The following is a 20,543-nucleotide window of genomic DNA, read 5'->3' as shown; positions in this document are numbered from 1 at the left end:
ACACAGAGCTTGGAATAGTCAGGGGCAGCTGTGGGCTTCCGAGCTGGGAAGCTGGAATAGCACAAGTTGAAATGAGCATTCTCCCACACGGCCCCACTAGGAGGCAGCCTGCAGTCTTGTCCAGCCCGACTGCCTCTTGGCCTCTTTGCATCAGGTGGCCAGGGAGGTGGAGTAGGCAGAGCGCTGGGAGGCTGAACCAGACAAAACCAGCAGTCTTGAACCCTAACCCTTGGGGACCCTTCACTCCCAAGTTGGTGGCCCTGGAATCCACACCCTCAGCCACGGTGAAGCCCCCTTCCCAGCATTCAGGAGCCTGTCTAAATAAATACTTCCCTGCGTTGAGATGTTCACCTTGCCTCATGGGCAGCAAGGAATATTCTATATGGCCACCTGACAGCTTTGAAGAATGTGGTCTTGTCTTTTCCACCCTCCCTGGCCTCCTGCCTGCAGTAAACATAAACACCTGGACCATTCCTCCAGGCATGGGGCGTATCAGGCTCCCTCTTGCCCCTCTCTGTGCAGGCTGCCTGGCTCTGCAGTGTGATCTCGTCCATGTACTCAAGGCTGGAGTGGTGTATACACCTGGGGCTGTGTGGTGGGTACAGGCTTCTCCCTAAGGAGCTAAAAACTTTACTTTCAGCTGAGGCCAATGGAGTCCAACAGACTACCTTTCCTCCCCATGCCATCTTTCTTAAGAGCTGGGTAGACACTCCTTGGTGAGATCTGTCTCACCTCCTGGCGCCAGGGCAAGTATGTTGTTCAAAGTGTGCACCCTGGGGCTGGTATCTGTCCCTCCACAGGTGTGGCCTGGGCTCTCTCTTTCTTAGGTTCGTCTCCTGGACCCATGCCTGATGCTCCCTCAGGCTGCCAGCAGAGGGCAGTGGTGTCTGGGCTGGAGACTCACTTTGGAATTCAAGACTGGCGCCAGGCTCCCCATCCCTCTCCCTGGTGCAAGGGTCAGATACAGAAATGGTCTGTCTTTATTATGCCAACAGAAAACAAAACGCTCCCCGAGTGTAAACAGGAGACAAATGCTGGTTAAGTTACTCATCATTATCTTATTATTAACAAAATAAAGCACTATCTATGTTTACAGTCATAAAAAAAGAAACAGCCTGGAGAGAAGCTGGGCTGTGGAGAGAGGAGAAGATGGGGGGGGGAGGGGTGCAGGCACAGACCCTGTGAGGTCTTCCCAACCTGACCCCAGAGCTGTTCCACATCTTTGGAGCCAGATGCCAGTGGATGGGACTTTGATTTCTGAAGGGCAGCGTGTATGAAAGTGAATGGGAAATGACGCAAGTGGGCGTGAGGGGTGGAGGAGTACCCTGTGGGGTGGGGGGTTCAAGGCTGATTCCTCCCAGCAAGGGAGCCCCACTCTCCCGGATGTCTGCCCCATCCATCCTCTGCCCTTACTCCTGGCATTCAGGTTGGGAAAGGAGTTGGGCCACCAGGACAAAGCCCCTTGGAGGCTGGGCATATTCCCACACTGCTCCGAGCTAAAAATGGCTCCGTGGGAACCAACCCGGGGAGGGAGTGAAGGGTGGGGAGGTCAAGGAGGCTGGTGGGGGGAGGGGTGCGCAGAGCAGTGGCCTACAGACCCAGAGTGACCAGGGCATCAGACAACAGGGACAGACATCAAGGATGGAAGGAGACAGACAGACAGAAATGCACACAAGGACACACAGAACCTGAGACACCCAGACTGACAAAGAGGTAGCAATTGGGGGACAAAGAGAAGCACAGCAGGAGCCCCCCCCCCCCCAGAAGCGAGAGTGACACCGAGAGAGACACCCATAGGAATTCAGCAACAGTGCCTGGCACGTAGTAGGCACTCAATAAATATCCTGTGCAATGAATGAACAGATGCAAATGCACACGTGCACACACGTGTGCACACACACACACACATACACACATCCAGAGGCACAACGGGCTTGGCAGAAGAGGGACACTGAGGGGCAGCTGAACCTCTCTGCACAAAATACAAAGTGACCCTGGAGTGAAGGGGTGTGGGGGTGCATGGGGTGGTGGTGTTGGTCCTGTCAGGACAAAAAATGGAAACAAAGCCTGTGGCCCCAGGGAGACTGACCTGTGACTACCGTGTTCCCAGAGTGGGCAGACCTGCAGGAGAGGAGGGTCATACAGTGTCCCCTGGCAGGGAGCCTCCAGGGACAAGAAACGCAGCCAGCTCGGCCCTTCACCCCCCCGTGCAGGCTGGACCCACGGGCCAGGAGCTGCTCAGTGTGCCCATGGGTGTGGTGGGGAAGGCGTGTCTCCCCACACGAGCTATCTACAAGCGCACAGCTGTCTGTGCCCACCCCCAGGCATGCCCGGGTCCAAGTACCAACAGTCCAGGCAGGCTGGCTGAGTCCCCGGGCTGGAGGTGGGGGTCAGTCCGTGAGTACCACCAGCTCCCCGTCGCTCTTGTCCTCGCCCTCTGAGTCCTCGTCCTCGCTGTACCGGTACATCTCACCGTCTGCCACCGAGTGCCGGTCCTCAGCGCCCTCTCCCTCCTCCCTGAGGCTGCAGGTGTTCACGATGACGGGCATGTTGGGGTCCAGGCTCCGGGGCACATAGTGCTCCACCAGGGGCTGTGCCAGGGGCACGCCCGCCACCCGAGGGTACAGGACATCCGAGGTGCTCATCTGCATCTGGCCAGCCTGTGGGCTGCAGGGCAGGAAGACACTGTCTCGGGTGCAACTCACACCAGCCACCACCCTCCTGTCTGCCTGCCATGGGGGCCCCTGGGGGTTAGGGGAGCAGGCAACCCTGACATGCTTTTGACTCCTAGGCTGCCGGTCCCCCATCTGCTTTTTCTTTCTTTTTTTTTTTTTAAATAAATCTTTTTGTATTTATTTATTTTCCCTTTTGTTGACCTTGTTTTTTTTATTGTTGTAGTTATTATTTTTGTAGTTATTGATGTCAACGTTGTTAGACAGGACAGAGAGAAATGGAGAGGAGGGGCGACAGAGAGGGGGAGAGAAAGACAGACACCTGCAGACCTGCTTCACTGCCTGTGAATCGACTACCCTGCAGGTAGGGAGCCGGGGGCTCGAACTGGATCTTGCACTTCACGCCACGTGTGCTTAACCCACTGCGCTATCGCCCAACTCCCTATCTGCTTTCTGATGTCCATGTTCACTGCCAGTAGCGTCCCTACATTGATGTGTTCCACTTAAAACAACCACTGTATATTTATTTCCACCAGGGGCTTGGTGCTGGCACTATGAATCCACTGCTCCTGGCGGCCAGGTTTTCTTTTTTTTTCTTTCTGTTTTATTTGATAGGACAGAAAGAAATGGAGAATAGATGGGGAGATAAAGAGGGAGAAAGACAAGGCACCTGCAGACCTGCTTCACTGTTCATGAAATTTCGCTCCTACAGGTGGGGAGCAGGGGCTTAAGCCCAGGTGTGTGGTAATGTGTATGTGTGCTCAACCAGGTGCACCACCACCTGGCTCCCTCCAGTGCACGTCTATGTTCTGGGGGCTTCCGGTTGAGGGGAATCCACTAGGATGTTTGTTTCAGTCAAGGCAGGGGTCCTCAGTATGGAAGGTACCCACCCGATTTTTGTACTGAATTGCCAGAAATGGGGTCTCCTCGTGGCTTCATGTATCATGCCCACTCTACCCCCCACCACTCAGTCACGTCTAGATCCCGAGCCACCAGGCACCCAGCTGCAGTCACACGCAAGTCCAGCCAAGCACAGTGCACACGTCTGCAAACACGCACTCACTCACACACTCATGGCACCCGGCACAGGCAGTGACGCTGAGCGACTGGCACACACGCTGACGTGCACGTGACCCAGTCGGGGAGGCGCTGCTCACGGGGTGACGTAGGTCTGGCGTGCATCCTGGCGCCGCGTCCGCATCAGTGCCTTGTACTCGCCCACCCGCAGCCGCTTGCCCTCCACGATGCAGGTGCGCTTGGGCCGCGGCTTGTACTTGTAGTCGGGGTACTTCTCCAGGTGCTGCCGACTCAGCCGCGCCTGCTCCTCGTAGTAGGGCTGCTTCTCCTGGTTTGTCATGGACTTCCACCGGGAGCCTGGCCCCAGCCCAGAGCAGGCAGTCAGGAGGGGCTCTGCCAACCTCTGGCCCCGGCCTCCTGCGGGCCCCTGAGGCTCTAGTTCCAGAGACACCAGAGACAGATGCCAGTGCTTGGCAAGGGCCCGGCCTAATGTGGGTGCTCCTTGGATGACACGCCACTCAACAGTGTTGGCATGTACGGGGGCATCCCACTGCCAACCTCAGACAAGGCACCCACCCACACTCCAAACAACCCCTTCTGGGAGGCCTCCAGTTTGTCTGATTTGCATAAACATAAGAGCGGCCAACCTACAGACTGGCTCAGGGGAAATACTTGGCAGCCTAGTTGACAAAAGACCTGCCCACACACCGGGAGAGTCTCAGTCTAGAAAGTAGCCCTGCGGGAGTCGGGCGGTAGCGCAGTGGGTTAAGCGCATGTGGTGCAAAGCGCTAGGGCCAGCGGAAGGCTCCCGGTTCGAGCCCCCGGCTCCCCACCTGCAGGGGAGTCGCTTCACAGGCGGTGAAGCAGGTCTGCAGGTGTCTATCTTTCTCTCGCCCTCTCTGCCTTTCCCTCCTCTCTCCATTTCTCTCTGTTCTATCCAACAACAACGACATCAGTAATAACTACAACAATAAAAAACAAGGGTAACAAAAGGGAAAGTAAATTAAAATTTTTAAATAAAAAAAAAGAAAATAGCCCCGCTCTCCTCCCCCACCCCTTGCCCCCACCCTAGACCCCCCCCCCCCGCCCCGGCTTCTGATCAGGACTCCTAGTGTAAAAGACCTTTCTACCAGAACTCAGGAATGCCCCTCTCTCTTCTTTCCTACTAGCTCAAGATGCTGTGAGCATCAAGAATGTTCTCGGTGTGGCTCTCTTTCTCGGAGTTTTTGGGTGCATCAGAGGCCCAGGCAGCCCACACCTGTCTGATCCCTCCTCTCCCAGGCTTCACCCAGCCAGCTCCGAGCTTGCTCCCAGAGCCCCAGCCCCCCGGCCCATACCCAGGATCTTGCTGATGCTGGAGTTGTGCATGTCCGGGAAGGCTTGGAGGATCTTCCTCCGCTCGTCCTTCGCCCACACCATGAAGGCGTTCATGGGCCTCTTGATGTGGCTGCTGTTCCTGGACTCCGGGAAGTGGCGGGAGCCTGAGGAGCCAGACCGAGTGAGCCCAAGAAGAGGGTCTTCCCAGGCTCAGCAGAAAGTGACATTCCCACCTTGACCACTAGAGAGCAGTAGGGAGGCTCCACAGCCACAAATAGGGGCAGAGTCCCAGCCAGGGACCCAGAGACAGAGAAGGAAAGACAAGACAAAGGGAGAGAAGAGGGAGGAGGGACATGAGTCAAGCCAGCAGCCTCAGGCTCTGCACCCTCCTGCCCCTCAGCGCAGCCTGTCTGCTGCCCTCACCGTCCATGTCACAGCTCAGCATGGCTTCCTCTAGGGGGTGCACACAGCTCTCCTCCAGCCGCTCCTTGGCTGGGGACGTGTCCAGGCTGATGAGGTCCTGGGGTTGATGGGGACAATCTATATCAGCCCCTTCAGGGTCACCTCACTCCCCCTCCCTCAACCCTCCCCTGTCCATGCTCCTGGTAGTGGGGGTTCACACCTTGCGGAAGGGGGTGCTGGGGGAGCTGTCCAAGGCCCCGCTGTGGCTGTGCAGCAGCTGTCGAGCGTCCTGGATGGCCTTGGTGACGGTGTCCCCCTCACCAAGGAAGCCTATGGGACAGGGATGAGGGGATGGCTGACGAGGGAGCCACCTTGAGAGTCACCTGCGTTAGCACCCCTCCTCCCCAGGGCGAGACTTAGCACTCCCTGCACACCCCAAGGGGGCGCTATTTGCAGGGCTGCTGTGCAGCAACTCTAATAGTCCCGGAGACTGTGCAGGTGAACTGTGATGCTGGGGGGCCAGCAGGTGTGGCAGAAGGAGAAAGGGGGTGTCCTGAGACATAGCGCTGAAGCCAAAAGGGGCAAAGACCTCTCCTAAGCTCATTTTATAAAAGCCGCGACCCCCCAGAGCAGCCAGTGAGATGGGCGCTGAGGCCAGGACTCACCCAAAGGCAGGTTGGGGGCACTAGACTGCAGGTCCCTTGTGGGAGCCCCGTGGCTGGGGGGGCGGGGCCCACAGTTGCTTAGCTTCAGGCTGGGGGAGCTGGCGGTGCTGGGCAGATCGGGAGCCTTGGGCTTGGCTGTGAGGTTCAGGGGCTGGGAGGGCTCCTGGTGGGGAGTGAGGGGGACCCAGAAGGTCAGAGGGTGGAAGGCCAGGGACCAACACCACCACTGAGAGACAGAGGGAACACATGGTGACATGGTGGGTGGGGGCTGGGGGATGACAAGCATACACAGGACAGGAAAAGACAGGAAGCAGAGGAACAAGAGGGAAAGGCCCCACAGCCCCCAGGAAAAGGTGGGGAGCCCCTTGTGGGAGCCCTGTACCTGCAGCGGGTGGTGGGGGGCCAGTGCCCCTGGCCTCTTTACCACGGGGGCAGGTGGGCTGTGCAGCAGCTGCAGTGGGTACTCTACTGTGGAAAGGGTAGCAGGGAGAAAAGCCTGGATGAGCACAGATCAATTACATGGTGTGTGTCCCATGGCAGGGTTTGGGCAAAAGGAGAAAGGGTGTGAGAGACATGACCACCTCAGTTCACTTTTGAGCTCAGTTCACTTCCTGAGCTGGGGAGGCCAGACCCAGACTGGCTGGGCCCTCTCACAACTACACAGCACCCAGAGTTCTTGGTGTATTGTCTCTTCTGCTCCCAGAGAATTTCAGGAAGGCCAGTGCCCAGGCCCAGAAAGGCCACACACATTAATGGGGAGAGGGTCCCCGGCCTCTCCCCTGCCCCACTCACCAGGTTTGCAGGGGATTGGCTGGATGGGCAGAGCCAGCTGGGAGTCGGGGGCGACGGGCAGAGGCTGGTGGCTTGGGGGAAAGGCCGGGATCATGACATAAGGCATGTTGACCTGCTGAGGGTAAAGAAAGCCCGTATGATCCTCTGGGGCCCCATCTTCACATCCCTCCCCTTCACCTCCTTGCATCTTGGGTGCCAGAAGGGGAGAGAGATACTCTGGGTCTTCCCTTAAAATGAGCCTTGCCTTTGGGGTCCTGCCTTTGGGGTCCTGCCTGTGTGTCCACCCTTTACTCTCCAGACAGGTGTCAGCATGCAGTTTCCAGGGTGCCCCTACCTGCCCATCTTGGGCCTCCGTTTACCTGTATCTGCTGCTGAAGGAGGTTGATCTTATGCTGCTGCTGAATGAGCTGCTGCTGTTGCTTCGCGATCTGGTGGGAAACGGGCAACAGGGGCCATGGACATCAGGCCTGAGCCCACCTCCCACAGAGCTCCCGCATGTCCAGAGCAGGGCAGAGAAGCGGCAAGAGCCAGGCCTCAGAGTTCATGCTCTATTTGAGGGGTAGGTGGGTAGGAAGCATCCGGCCCTCAGAGCCCCTCCCCGCTCCATGCCATCACCCCACAGGCTCAGGAGTGACAGGCCCTGCCTGCCCCCAACCTCCACTTTCCCCATGGTGCTCCTCTCCGAGCACCTGAGAAGACGGCGGCACAGCACGCCGGGCCTACCTGCTCCTGCTGTTGCCGGGCCAGCTCCATCTGCTGCTGCTGCTTTTCGAACAGCATGGCCGCCATGTTCTTCTGCTCTGAGTGGGCCGTCAGGAGCTGGTCGCGCAGGGTGGACAGCTGGTGGATCATAACCAGGAGCTGCAGCTCCTTCTCCGCCAGGCTCTCCTGGGTCCCTGCTCCACAGAAACAGCCATATTGAAAATCTAGTCCAACTGGATATGACTGTGCTTAGGAAAATAAAGAGATGAAAGACTACTGGATGCTTTCACTCATATGAGTCTAGAGAGCTGATATGCATGAGCTTGCAAAAAAGAAAAAGAAAAAGGAAAGGAGAGGAGAGAGGAAAGGAAAGGAGAGGAAAGGAAGCAAATAAGTTGTTCCTAAGGCACTGTGAGAACTATACTGGTTATCTTTGGGAGCTGGGAGGGTGGGGACCCAGAACTTGGTGGTGGGTGCAGTGATTACATTGTAATCTTGCAATTCTGTAACCCACTACGAATTACAAATTACAAAAAAGGAAAAAGAAAGGAAAAAATAGGGGGCCAAGGGAGATAACACTGGACTTGCAGGCATATAGTCCCAGATTAATCCACTATATAACCAAAAGCCAGAGCTGAGCTCTGTGTTCTGGCCTTTTTCTCACTGAAAAGAAAACCCATCTACCCCTCCACCTGGCGTTCACTGAGCAGCTACTATATTCCGGGCCCCTGTTCAGGGCTGAGCAGCAGAGCCTGGGTGAGTAGGAGGTCAGGCCTCTGGGGTGAGGGACAGTGCTGCCCCTGAGGGCCTGGCAAGAAGTGATGTGGCACCCAAGGTACCAGGGAGCCCAGGAAGTACCCTGCAGACCCTGCCCTGCTGCCCACACACGCTTCACCTTTGACATCTTTGGTCTCCACAGAGCTCCTTCCCAGAAACCTCTCCTTCCAGTCACTGGAAAACAGCTTCTCAATGGCTGGCACGACTGTAAGACAGAGACTTTGAGGGCTGCCACTCCATCCATACCTGCCGGGCCCTCACACTCACAGGTAGCTCACCTTCTTTTAAGTTCCGGTTGAAGTCCAGCTTCTCCTGGCTTCCAGACGCCACTTCAGACGCCCCTGGTCTCTTGGGTTCTGGGGACCCACTGCTCTCAGGGAAGCTGCGATCCTGTGAAAACACATTAAATGTCAAGGTCACCCCAGAGAAGGGCATAAAGCTGCTGAGTACCCAGTGTACACCTTGAGGGAATGCAGAGATGCAGAGAGGAGGAAGACAGAACCTCACTCAGGTACATGTTGTGCTGGGGACTGAACCAGGAACCTCAGTCATGAAAGCCAGATGCTCTACCAATTGAGCTGTTACCCCAGCTGCTCTCCCTTCCCTCTCAATTTCTCTCGCTCTCTCTCGCAGAATACGGCTGCCACAAGCGGTGGATCTGTTGTGAAGGCACCAGGCCTCAGCAATAACCCTTGTGGCAATAAGAAACAGAGAGAGGGGGTGGGGGAGAGGGAGAGGAAACAAAGCTTGCAGGCAAGAGAGCTGAGGGGTTTCAGTTCAGGCTGGGTGACTCACAGGTACTTGATCCCTGAACTTCTCTGAACCCGACTTCACTCTTCTGAAAATGAAAGTCTAAGACCTGCCCTGCCCTGCCCTGCCCTGCCCTGCCCTGCCCTGCCCTGCCCTGGGGTTGATGTGGGGCTCATGGCAGTGTTTGCATGCGGCTGAGGCAAAGTCAGGGGCCAAATGCCAGCTACGGATTAACCACTGCTCTCCATACAGCCTCAGCTCCAGCCAGCAGGGCACACACACCAGGGGCCCCACCACTCCGGAGACACTACCCCTGCTCCTCTCCTCATCTAAATCCTCTCCATTCTCTACAGCCCTACCCCTCCAGGAAGACTTCCTTGATCACCACCCTGACCTCTCTATCTGTACCCACAGTATTTCCCAGCTCGGCCCCTCCTTGGAGCCCTAAAACACTCCTTGAGCATCCGCATTTGCCTTCTAATAATATGTTCCTTTGACACCTCTCTTGGTGAAACCACAAAACCTGAAGAGCTGCAGAGCCCTCCCAGCTCCTGGCGCTCAGCTGATGGAAAGCAGTATTGTCCCACCAGTGATTTAACTCTGACTTGGATAAGGAGGCAGAGTTGCTCAAATCCTGGGGAAAGGCCAGCAGATTATCTTAAAGCCCAACTCTGAACTGTTGATCCTCTCTCTCCAGCTAAGGGCTGGGTCACACACAGGTCAGCGGGTGCAGGAGTGGGTGTGCTCCACCTGGCTGGAGCCCCACCTCCTCCAGCCTCCCCGCCCACCTAGGGGTGGCTGTCCCAGCCTAGGGGCCACTGACCCCTGGTGAAATGCTGGACAGACCTGGGCTGGAGCTTGGGAGTCAGCAGCATCCTGGGGGCTCCAGGCTTGGTCTCTGGGCTGGGGTTCGGCTGTAGCAACCGGGCCCTGTGGGGCTTCCTGGTAAGGCTCCTTCCTCCCCTCTGCCTTGATGCTGCAGTTCACCATGGTGCCAGCGCCATCCAGGGCCAGCTGGGAAGAGCCCGGGCTCCTCATGGACATCCTGCAAGGGAAGGGACAGAGTGACGAGGGAGCCCTCCAGTCCCACATGACACGCAGAATGCAATCTGTTCCTTTTTGTAATCCATTCTTATTTTATTGAATAGAAACAAAAATCGGGAGGGAAAGGGGAGATAGAGAGGAAGAGGCACACGAAGCACTGCTTCACCACTCATCAGGCCCCTGTAGGTGGGACGTCTGGCTGCCGTACTGCAGGGCCTCAGGGTTGGTGTAAGAATTTGTTGTGTCCAAGTGATCTGAAGCCAACACTGTTATCAATAGGTTTTGAATGTTGTAAATTTCTACAGTGCTATAATGGAAATGAGCTGTAAAGGTGACAAAGTTATAAAACTAATTGCATTCTCTTCCGAGAGAGAGAGAGAGAGAGAGAGAGAGAGAAAGGGAGAGAGGGAGAGAGAGAGAGAGAGAGAGAGAGAAAGGGAGAGAGAGGGAGAGAGAGAGAGAGAGAGAGAGAGAGAAAGGGAGAGAGAGGGAGAGAGAGAGAGAGATATTCCCTAGGCTAGTGCATAAATCCACAAGTCACAAGGTGGTAACAGGTATGGTGCCAGAGGTTGGGCCTAATCTTTTCTAAACCTGCCTTAAAAAAAAAAAAAAAGCGGAGCCAGGTGTTGGCGCACCTGATTGAGCGCACATGTTACAATGCGCAAGGACCCAGGTTCGATCCCCTAGTTCCCACCTGCAGGGGGAAAGCTTCACAAGTGGTGAAGCAGGGCTGCAGGTGTCTCTTTGTCTCTCTCCCTCTATCACCCTCTTCCCTCTCGATTTCTACCTGTCTCTATCTGTAAAGATAATTAAAAAAAAAATTTTTTTAAAGATAACTTTAAAAAAAAAAGAGCCACCCCTAACTAGTGGACGTAATGTTTAGTATAAGTCAATCTAACATGCCACTAACCTGGTGACTTACTATGCCAACAAGGTCACGGCCAGTGAATAAGCTCAGCAGTTATTCTTTGAGGACTCGCACACACTAAGGCAACAGGTGGTTCCCAAGCGTGATTCTAGTCTTGACTAGGGAAATTTTCTTACATTATAAGCAATATTTCCTGCATCCACATATCAGCCGAAAGTGGGAAAATAAGGATGAGAGGCATTGAGGAAAAGATGGAATTAGAGCTTCCATTAGCATCTGGCCCTGCAGGTCTTTGTAAGTCCGGTTTGCTCCCATCCATCCATCTGTGCCTCCCTGGTGTGCCCACTGCCCCTAACAGCAATGCTAGCTGAGTGACCACAAGCTCAGGACAGAGCACATGAGTCCATGGCTCACCTGCTTCCCTTCCCTGTCACTCAGACAACACCAGCAGGGACAAACAGCAGGTTCCAAGCACCCACAGGCCCTGCCTTGGCTACTGAGCTAACCACAGGGCACTTTTGTGAGTGAGACTCAGGAGAACCTCTCCAGTGCTCTGTTTTCTCATCTATAGAACAGGCAGTCTAGTGACATCTGTGAGTGGGCACACATATGGTGTTCAGAGTTACATTGGCACCTGCCAACTCCAAGGTGGCATCTGCCAGCCCTCTGTTCAAGGAGGTGGAGGTCCCAATCTCAGTGTGGCCTGGGGGTCATTTGTAAAGCAAATGAGTCACCCCACAAATCAGAATGTCTTGTGGGTGGGGCCAGGGGTGGTTTTAATAAGCTCTTCTGGTGATTCTAGTACAGCCTAGCTGGACACAAATTATTAGCTACAAGCAAACTGCTGGGGCCAGCCAGTCACACACTCTTGTTGAGAGTACATGTCACTATGTGCAAGGACCGGGGTTCAAGCCCCTGCTCCCACCAACACACACACACCTGCAGAGGAGATGCTTCATGATAGGTGAAGCAGTGCTGGTGTCCTTCTCTCTCACTCACTCTGCCCTGCCCCTCAATTTCTCCCTGTCCTATCAAATAGAAGAAAACTCAAATTAAAAAAATATATATATAACTAAACTGCTAAATAAAAATCTTTAAAGGTTCACTGCATAAAATCTGAAACAAATAAGACAAAAAAAATAGTGTAAACATCCCTCAAGACGGCTGAAATAGCTCACTTGGATAGTGAGCTGCTTTGCCAGGTGCACAACTTGAGTTTGAGGGGGAGGGAGAAAACTTAAGTTATAAGTTAAAGTGCCAATGCAATATAGTATTTGTACAGTGGGGAAAAACAAACTTCTTATAACACACAAAGAGTGGCTGTGATTGTGTCGTACACAGTGGACTCCATATAGAGCACCCCCCCCCCAATCCAGTACGGTAGCTGGGTAGCCACTTCCATTGAATAAGGTGCGTCAGAGATGCTGCCCCCTGCAGGTCAAACCAGAACACTCTGGAAAGTCCGGGGCTCTGGAGGATGGTGTGAGCGCCAGGGGCAGGGCACCACAGAGCAGCACTAAGAAGACCAGGAGGAAGCCAGCAGCCCCCAGCACAGCCGCCAGGGCTCTGTCCCTGTGGCCAGAGAGCATCCAGGAAGTGGTGGCTCAGCCCATCCAGGCGAGGGGAGGGACGGGAGGGGGTGGGTGTCGGCATGGGGGAGGGGACTGGTGGGAGGGAGGGGTATTATCCTGAAGCTGAGGGCAGCAATTACATAACAAACAAACCCTGGGCTCAAGCTGTGAATTAATCAAACCGCTGAAAATAAAACCTTCCTCTCAGGAACTTCAGACAAAAGAAATGAAAACAACCAGGCTGGCTGGGAAATAAAAGGCGGCTGGGCTGAAAGGGGGACAAAAGGAAACCAGACAATAGGGTGTCGGACAAAGGCAATAAAGCCAAAGGAAGTGTGACAGGAGAACAATGGGAGCCTGGGGCTTCTGATCCCCAGCCCAGCTCTGGGCCTCACCCCACACCCATTGCCTGAACTGCGGGCGTGGGCCGGCCACCGGGTCATTCTCACTCCTGGGTCTGGACCCTACGGGGGTCTGTCCCCCTTTCTGTCCCTTCTAGCTCCAACCTTAAGCCCTTTCTCCTCTGGAGAGCCATGGGCAGCAGCAGGGCACCTGGCCAGAAAAGAGTCACCAAGGGAATGTGGCCGGCCTGTCCTTCAGCCCCTCAGTTGAACGTGGTGGCAGAGGAGGGGCCAGTCACTCGCCAAACCTGGCTTCCAAGCACAACACAGAAACACGATGACAGCTGGGTCAATGGGCTACAAACCCATCTATATTAATGACTGGTTATTGATTAGGTTCTGAAATTATAATTATTTTGGCTGCGGGGTGTTGAACAGAGCACATTCCTGAGATTAATCTCACTTGTGTCTGTTTAGACTCACTGGCGCTACTGGCAGTTGGCTCACATCTGCCCCTGGACGATGCTGCCAGGGTACGATGCTGCCAGGGTACGGGGACATCTATCTTGGAGCTCCTGTCACCTTTCCTACCCATGAGGAGAAACCAGCACCTCAACCCCCTCCACACACACACCCTAGGCTGGGGGCACTTGACACTGGGGAGCCTGCCTCCCCAGAGCTCCCACAGCTTACCCTGGAACTCTGGCACAGCGCCCACTAACTGAGAAAATGGCTCTGGGGACCTCCGAGCTGGTTTGGAGGCGTCTGTCTGTTCACTAGGGCGTGGTGCCTACCACACAGGACAGCCAGGTCCAACTGCCCACAGAAGGGCCCCTCCATCCCCATGGGTAGCTGCTTGGCTCTCCTACACACATGGGCACTGGCTGGGCACCCTGGGGCACATTTGCTGCTGGGAGAAGCTACAGCGTGGGCCCATTGGTGCCTTCCTGGACCCATCTTTTTTTTAAACATATTTATTTATTTACTGCCGCCAGGGTTACTGCTGGGGCTCTGTGCCCGCACTACTGCTCCTGGAGGCCATTTTTCCCATTTTGTTGCCCTTGTTGTTGTCATTATTGTTGTTGTTGGATAGAATAGAGAGAAATCGAGAGTGGAGGAGAGGGAGGGAGAAAGATAGACACCAGCAGACTTACTCACTGCCCATCCATGAAGTGACCCCCTGTAGGTGGGGAGCTGGGGCCTTGAACCGGGATCCTTATGCCGGTCCTTGCACTTTGTGCATGAGCACTTAACCTGCTGTGCTACTGCCTGACCCCCAACATATTTATTATTTTTATTTATTGCACAGAGAGAAATCTCTGTCAGAAGGAGAGAGAGAGGGCCGTGGACACCCAGGTTCGAGCCTTAGCTCCCCACCTGCAGCGGGGCACTTCACAAACAGTGAAGCAGGTCTACAGGTGTCTGTCTTTCTCTCTCCCAATCTTCCCTCCCCCTCTCAAGTTCTCTGTCCTAATGAATGAAAATGGGGGGTTAAGGGGGCAATTGTCACCAGGAAAACTGGATTTGTAGTGTAGGTACCAAGTCCCAGTGATAACCCTGGAGGCAGAGAGAGAGAGAGAGAGAGACCTGCAGCACTGCCTCAGCACTCATGAAGCTTCCTCCCTGTAGGTGGGGGCTTAAACCCAAGTCCTTGCAACCTGCTCAACCAAGCACACCACCACCTGATCCCTGGCTTCATCTTTTAAGGATTGGGTCCTTGGATATTTCTTTCATCCTCCTCTCCCCTTTTTCCCTTTTTTAAATTATGAGAGAGAAGCAGAGCATCACTCTTTACACATGTGATGCCAGGAATTGAACTTGGGACCTCAAGCTTGAGGGCCCCAATGCTTTATCCACTCCACCACTTCCTGGGGCAGCTTGATAAGTATTTATAAGGCTAAGATCGAGGTGCCATGAAACAGGTACATCTTCTGACTGTCTAACTCCAGAGATTTTGTGCTCAACTTCCAGGGGCATCCCAGCCCAGAGATAGCTTAACAAGTGCTCGCCCTGTCTCAGTTCATCTTCACAATTACTGAAGAGATAGCGGTGGGTTATTTTACCCATTATTTGCACGAGGAGATGGAGACTCAGTTAATGAACTTGCTCTAGGTCACACAAGTCAGCTGCTGGCTAGACAGGAAATTGGATCCAGGTTGTTAAACCTCCCAAAGCTGTGAGTCTGTGCGTGTCCCAAGTTCTGCTCCTTCGGCTAGGACACTCCACTTGGAAGAGACCCCACATCACTACTTCCTTTTCTAGCCAGGCCCCCCTTGGTTCATTTTTATTTTAAATATTTTAATGTGAAAGATACAGAGGGAAAGATACAGGGCACAGGAGAGCACCACTCAGCACTAACTTACAGTGGCCCTGGGACATCAAAGTTTTGACCGTGAAAGTATTTCTTATAACCGTGGGCTCCCCTTGGCTTGTCTGTTGGTGAGCTAGCATCTTCAGGGTCTTCAGCCTGGCACTGCAACTTCTTGAGAGATGCACTTCTCAGTTGCCGGCCTCCTTGGCTATGACCACCAGGCAGGGGAAGTCACTGCCCTCCCTGAGTAAGCTTGAGGTCCCAAGTTCAATTCCTGGCATCACATGTGTAAAGAGTGATGCTCTGCTTCTCTCTCATAATTTAAAAAAGGGAAAAAGCACTTAATGAAGTTGGTTGTCATACTACCTTTAAAACATGCTTCATTTCGTGGTCCAGGCGGTGGCGCAGTGGATGGGGCATTGGACTCTCTAGCATGAGGTCCTAAGTTCAATCTTTGGTAGCACATGTACCAGAGTGATGTCTGGTTCTTTAAAATCTTTTTAAAAAAAAAAAAAAAAATATATATATATATATATATATATATATATATATATATATATATATATATATATATGGAGTCGGGTGGTAGCGCAGCGGGTTAAGTGCACGTGGCGCAAAGCGCAAGGATCCTGGTTCGAGCCCCCGGCTCCCCACCTGCAAGGGAGTTGCTTCACAAGCAGGTCTGCAGGTGTCTATCTTTCTCTCCCCCTCTCTGTCTTCCCCTCCTCTCTCCATTTCTCTCTGTCCTATTCAACAACGAACTACATCAACAACAACAATAATAACCACAACAAGGGCAACAAAAAGGAATAAATAAATATTTAAAAAAAAATAAAATAAAACAAAACATGCTTCATTTATTATTTTGTGATTCCTGAATTTATTTATTTATTATTTTACCACAGCACTGTTCAGTTCTGGCTTATGGTGGCACTGGGAATTGAACTGGGAGCCTCTGGTGCCTTAGGCACAAAAGTCTTCTTGCATAGCCATTATGCTATCTCCCCCAGCCAAAAACATGCTTCATTTATATCTTGCTGACCCAGTAGCTGCGAAACCACCCACCCTTACATTGGGCCCTGTGGAAATACACCTGCTCTCACTCAGTGTCTAGCGCAGAGGCTGGAACACAACATAAACTTGGTGGATGTGCACAGGATAACACAAAGACCTAACAAGGTTGAGCAGCACGGTGCAGGCAGACCTGGAAGTGGAATGTGTGGCAGCCGCTACGGCTTATTAGACAGACTCGGTCTCTACTCTGTGGCTCCCATACCCCCACTGACTTCACCCAGTCATCATCGGGGATAAAGTGCCGGCCCTCAAGCATGTGGTCCTGAATTCAATCTCTGGCATCAGATCACATATGTCAAGAGTGATGCTCTGGTTCTGCCTCTTTTCTGATATATATCAGAGCACTGCTCAGCTCTGGCTTATGGTGGTGCAAGGGATTGAACCTGGGATTTTGGAGCCTCAGGCATGGAAGTCTCTTTGTGTAACCATACGTGCTCTTCCATCCTACATGAATCCGGGGAGGAAAGGGAAACAAAGATTGAAAGTGGGACTGGGTGGGTACACACGAGTGTAAGGACCAGGCATCAAGTGCTTGCAGGGAGGAGGCTTCACAAGTGGCAGAGCAGTGCTGTAGGTGTGTCTGTCTTTTTTTATATATATTTATTTATTTTCCCCTCTTGTTGCCCTTGTTGTTTTTTATTGTTGTAGTTATTGTTGTTATTGATGTCGTTGTTGGATAGGACAGAGAGAAATGGAGAGAAGAGGGGAAGACAGAGAGAGGAGAGAAAGATAGACACCTGCAGACCTGCTTCACCGCCTGTGAAGCGACTCCCCGCAGGTGGGGAGCCGGGGGCTTGAACCGGGGTACTTATGCCGGCCGCTTAACCCGCTGTGCTACCGCCCAACTCCGTCTCTGTCTCTTTCTATCTTCCCTTCCTCTCGTAAGTAAAAAAAAAAAAAAGGAGGGGTGGGGGATGAATGCAAGTGACCTAAATGCCTCAGCAGCAAAGCAAGGGCATTTGCTTTTGTGACCCGTGGAGAATAAGAAGTGGTTCCTGTACTTTGGGGACTCAAAACCCCAACTGCAGTCTTCTCCGCAGTCTATTTGGAAAGGAAGGGGGTAAGAAGCACTGACATTGCTCTGCTCCCTCTGGCTTCTGCACTCCAAACTGCACAGCTCACATGGCTTTTCAGGTCTGAAGGTCAGCAGACATGCACACAGGGGCACGCACACACACACACACACACACCCCAAGCCAAAGATGCTGGACATACAGGGGAAGAAGCAATGGGCAACCTGGTCCTTGACCTGGCATCAAAGGCCATGAGCCTCCAGGACATCTGCCCACTGAGGGCTCCCACTGAGTGAAGTGCTTCTGGTCCCCAAGCACCTCCTTCTCACCAGTCTGTGTATGAAGACACTGAGGCCCAGAGAGGCCAAGTTCAATCTGTACTTCTTCAGCTAGGACTCAGAACAGCACCTCTGCTCTACCCTCCCCTTCCCTCCCTTCCAGAAACCACCTTCTCAACACACAGGCCCTACTCTGCCCAGCTCACCTGAGCTTGGAGAAGAGGTGACGGCCCCTAGCAGGTGCGGGCACTGAGCATCGTCACTCTGGAAGGCCCAGAGTCCTGAGTCTCTGAACTGGATGGAGGCTGTGAGGCCTCGGCCCCAGTCCAGTGCCAAGATCGGGCACAGAGAAGCCCTGCCCTGAGTGGGGACGCAGTGACAAAGCAGCCTGCAGGGGCTGGATCTTCCTTCACTCCTCCCCATGCCCAGCCCTCTCCAGACCCTTCTGACCTCCAACCCCCAGCCCCCCACAGACATTGAGCCCCTTTCTGCCCCAAACAAATCACCAGTCACTTCCTCTCCCCCATCAACCAGCTGACCCACCCGCACAGCTGGATGGGAATCAAAGGAGTTTTCATTTTCAGCCCCTCCTTCTCCCCATGACAGCCCCCTGCCCCCCCTCAGTCTAAATGCAGATAAAGTTAGAGATAAATCCCAGTCATCCGAGCATGACTCAGCCTGGGGCACAGGAAAGCAGACTGAACAGCCAGCAGACCCTCCCCGGGGGTGAACAGGCACACACCAAACCCCCAGGTCCTGGCATGCCTGGGCATGGGGGGGTGGCCCCAAGGGGCTGGAGGTGGGAGGTAGGGCCTGAATCCAGGGGAATGTCACTTCCTTTCCAGGCCCCAGAGAGTTGAGAGCCTCGGGCAGCCTTAAACAATAGCCCAAGGCGTGGGTGCCCAGAATGGTGCCCCAGTGCCACATCCTGCTATTCTTCTCCTGGGCCGCACCCTGCCACCCTTCCTGGCTACGCCCGATCCTATCTCTGCTGTTTACTCTGAGTTGGGAGCAGGGCAGCTGTGGGCTGGGGACACAGTTTTCCTGAGACAGGCCCCTCACCCTCTCCCACTTCTGTGGGTCCTTGGTGCTCTGGGGGTACAGGGCCTAGGGTGCGGGCTGGCAGGATCTAGCCCAGCTCAGGAGGTGTCACAGTGAACGGCCCTATGCCTGAGATGATCCTAGGCTAACTTAGACAGGGGTCACTTGGTAGAGCAGAGGTGCCAAACAGCCTTGGGGAACTGTGGGCACCAGAGCCTGCCAGGGCCAGCTGCCTCAACCGGCCTGCCAGCCCAAGGGTACAGGGTTAGGAAGGAGCCTGAGAGACAAGCTGTAATGGTCCCCGATACAATTCCCCATGACACCAAACCTCAGAGACAACCAAGGCTCCTCCCACCTTGGGATTGTGGGGAAAAAGGGATTGCAGGTTGCCCACTGCCCTGGGCAAACCCAGAAGAGGGCAGCAGCATTTTCAGGAGTCTCTCCCCTGGGGGTCTCCCTGCCCAGCACCTAATGCTGTCTCTGGCTCTCTGCCTCACCCACGCCCCCATGCACACACACAGGTTAGTTCCTCGCCTCTAGGTGGCCAGGGCCAAGCCTGGTCCCTTGTGGCCTTCTGCAGACACAGAGCAGGAGCAACAGGGCCAGGTCCCACTGGCCCCATCCTAGGCTTCCTTCTGGAGGTGGCCCTCAGCATTTGCAGAAGGCAGGGCAGGCAGGAAGGAACTGTGCAGCCTCCAGAGTACTTACCTGGCCGCTGATGCTGAGTGAGGGGGCCCCCACTCATTCCCTGGTCTCCAACTGCTGCCCCCCTCCTCCCCAAGGCCCAACCAGGCTGGCAGGGGAACCCGGGCCACACCGATGTCGCCTGATGCCCTGGCCACTCTCCCTCCACTCCAGATAAGAGGATCCGGTCCAACAAAGATAGATCTGCCACTGTCTTCACTGCTGACAGGATTTGAGTTGTTTTTGACTTGAGTGGTGGCCCAGGAAGAATTAGTGAAAAGAAACCTAGAGCAAAGGTTTAATCTCTCTCTCTCTCTCTCTCTCTCTCTCTCTCTCTCTCTCTCTCTCCATACAGAAGAGAGAAAGTGAAAGGGTCCACAGCAGCAAAGCTGGGTTGTGTACCTGGCAAAGTGCACTACCCAAGTGAGCTATTTCACCGACCCCAAAAGCTCAACTTCTCAAACCTCCGCACCGTCATATGGTGATTCTGATGCTTGTACATTATTATTAAAGAACCTGGTGTGGGAGCTGGGCGGTAGTGCAGTGGGTTAAGGGCACGTGGCGCAAAGTGCAAGGGCCAGCTTAAGGATCCCGGTTTGAGCCCCCGGCTCCCCACCTGCCAGGGAGTCGCTTCACAGGTGGTGCAGCAGGTCTGCAGGTGTCTATCTTTCTCTCCCCCTCTCTGTCTTCCCCTCCTCTCTCCATTTCTCTCTGTCCTGTCCTACAACAATGACATCAATAACAACAACTAACTACAACAACAATGAAAAACAACAAGGGCAACAAAAGGGAAAATAAATAAATAAATATTTTAAAAATTAACAACAACAACAAAAGAACCTGGTGGTTCTGAGAGAAGGGAGAGAAAGAGCTAAAGCAGGGAGGTTCTGTCTAACCTCCACCTCATGCTCAGAGCAGGGCACCCACCCAGGGTCCCCAGCAGTGCCATGAGTTTCGGCTGAGGAAAGCAGCCTCACCACAGACTACCAGGCATGTGACCACAGGACAGTTCCTGTTTCTCTACCTCTAAAATGGAGCAAATCCTAACTGTCTTGTAAAATTACTGGAGGACCGAATGCGGTGTTTGCAAGAAGGAGAAAGGAGCTGCCTGCTGAACCCCACGATCACCCCATGCCTGCAGGGCTCAAGTCAAAAAAAATCCCCTACCCCCACCACAACCTAAAGCCCCACCACTGGGCTGTCACCCCACTCCTTCCTTCTCTA

General features: G+C 54.0%; 1 protein-coding gene, 1 non-coding gene and 1 pseudogene across 3 annotated transcripts in view; all 3 read right to left on the bottom strand.

Annotated features, from left to right (window-relative positions):
• Positions 1-962: 962 nt before the first annotated feature.
• Positions 963-2,328, bottom strand: LOC132534785 (uncharacterized; annotated as a pseudogene).
• SOX13 (SRY-box transcription factor 13) overlaps positions 2,232-20,543 on the bottom strand; it is a 45,869-nt gene continuing 27,557 nt past the window's right edge. Inside the window, exons 2-14 of one of the 2 annotated variants that reach the window (XM_007523154.3) lie at positions 9,941-10,139; positions 8,623-8,734; positions 8,463-8,549; positions 7,589-7,761; positions 7,225-7,293; positions 6,866-6,980; positions 6,456-6,541; positions 6,074-6,236; positions 5,629-5,738; positions 5,430-5,526; positions 5,027-5,170; positions 3,830-4,046; positions 2,232-2,667 (exon numbers count right to left, since the gene is read on the bottom strand). In XM_007523154.3, coding sequence (XP_007523216.1) covers positions 2,391-2,667; positions 3,830-4,046; positions 5,027-5,170; positions 5,430-5,526; positions 5,629-5,738; positions 6,074-6,236; positions 6,456-6,541; positions 6,866-6,980; positions 7,225-7,293; positions 7,589-7,761; positions 8,463-8,549; positions 8,623-8,734; positions 9,941-10,138 — 1,848 coding nt within the window. In that variant the 5' untranslated portion in view covers position 10,139 and the 3' untranslated portion in view covers positions 2,232-2,390. The remainder of the gene's footprint in view (positions 2,668-3,829; positions 4,047-5,026; positions 5,171-5,429; positions 5,527-5,628; positions 5,739-6,073; positions 6,237-6,455; positions 6,542-6,865; positions 6,981-7,224; positions 7,294-7,588; positions 7,762-8,462; positions 8,550-8,622; positions 8,735-9,940; positions 10,140-20,543) is intronic. The other variant, XM_016188166.2, reaches the window with a different exon arrangement.
• Positions 11,036-11,165, bottom strand: LOC132534803 (small nucleolar RNA SNORA3/SNORA45 family). The gene has a single exon (XR_009546501.1). It is a non-coding gene; the product is annotated as a small nucleolar RNA SNORA3/SNORA45 family (small nucleolar RNA).

Source organism: Erinaceus europaeus, chromosome 19 (genome assembly GCF_950295315.1).
Source record: "Erinaceus europaeus chromosome 19, mEriEur2.1, whole genome shotgun sequence".
Classification (NCBI taxonomy): Eukaryota; Metazoa; Chordata; class Mammalia; order Eulipotyphla; family Erinaceidae; genus Erinaceus; species Erinaceus europaeus.
Note: the sequence above shows the minus strand (reverse complement) of the source record. Positions and strands in the feature narration are given on the sequence as shown.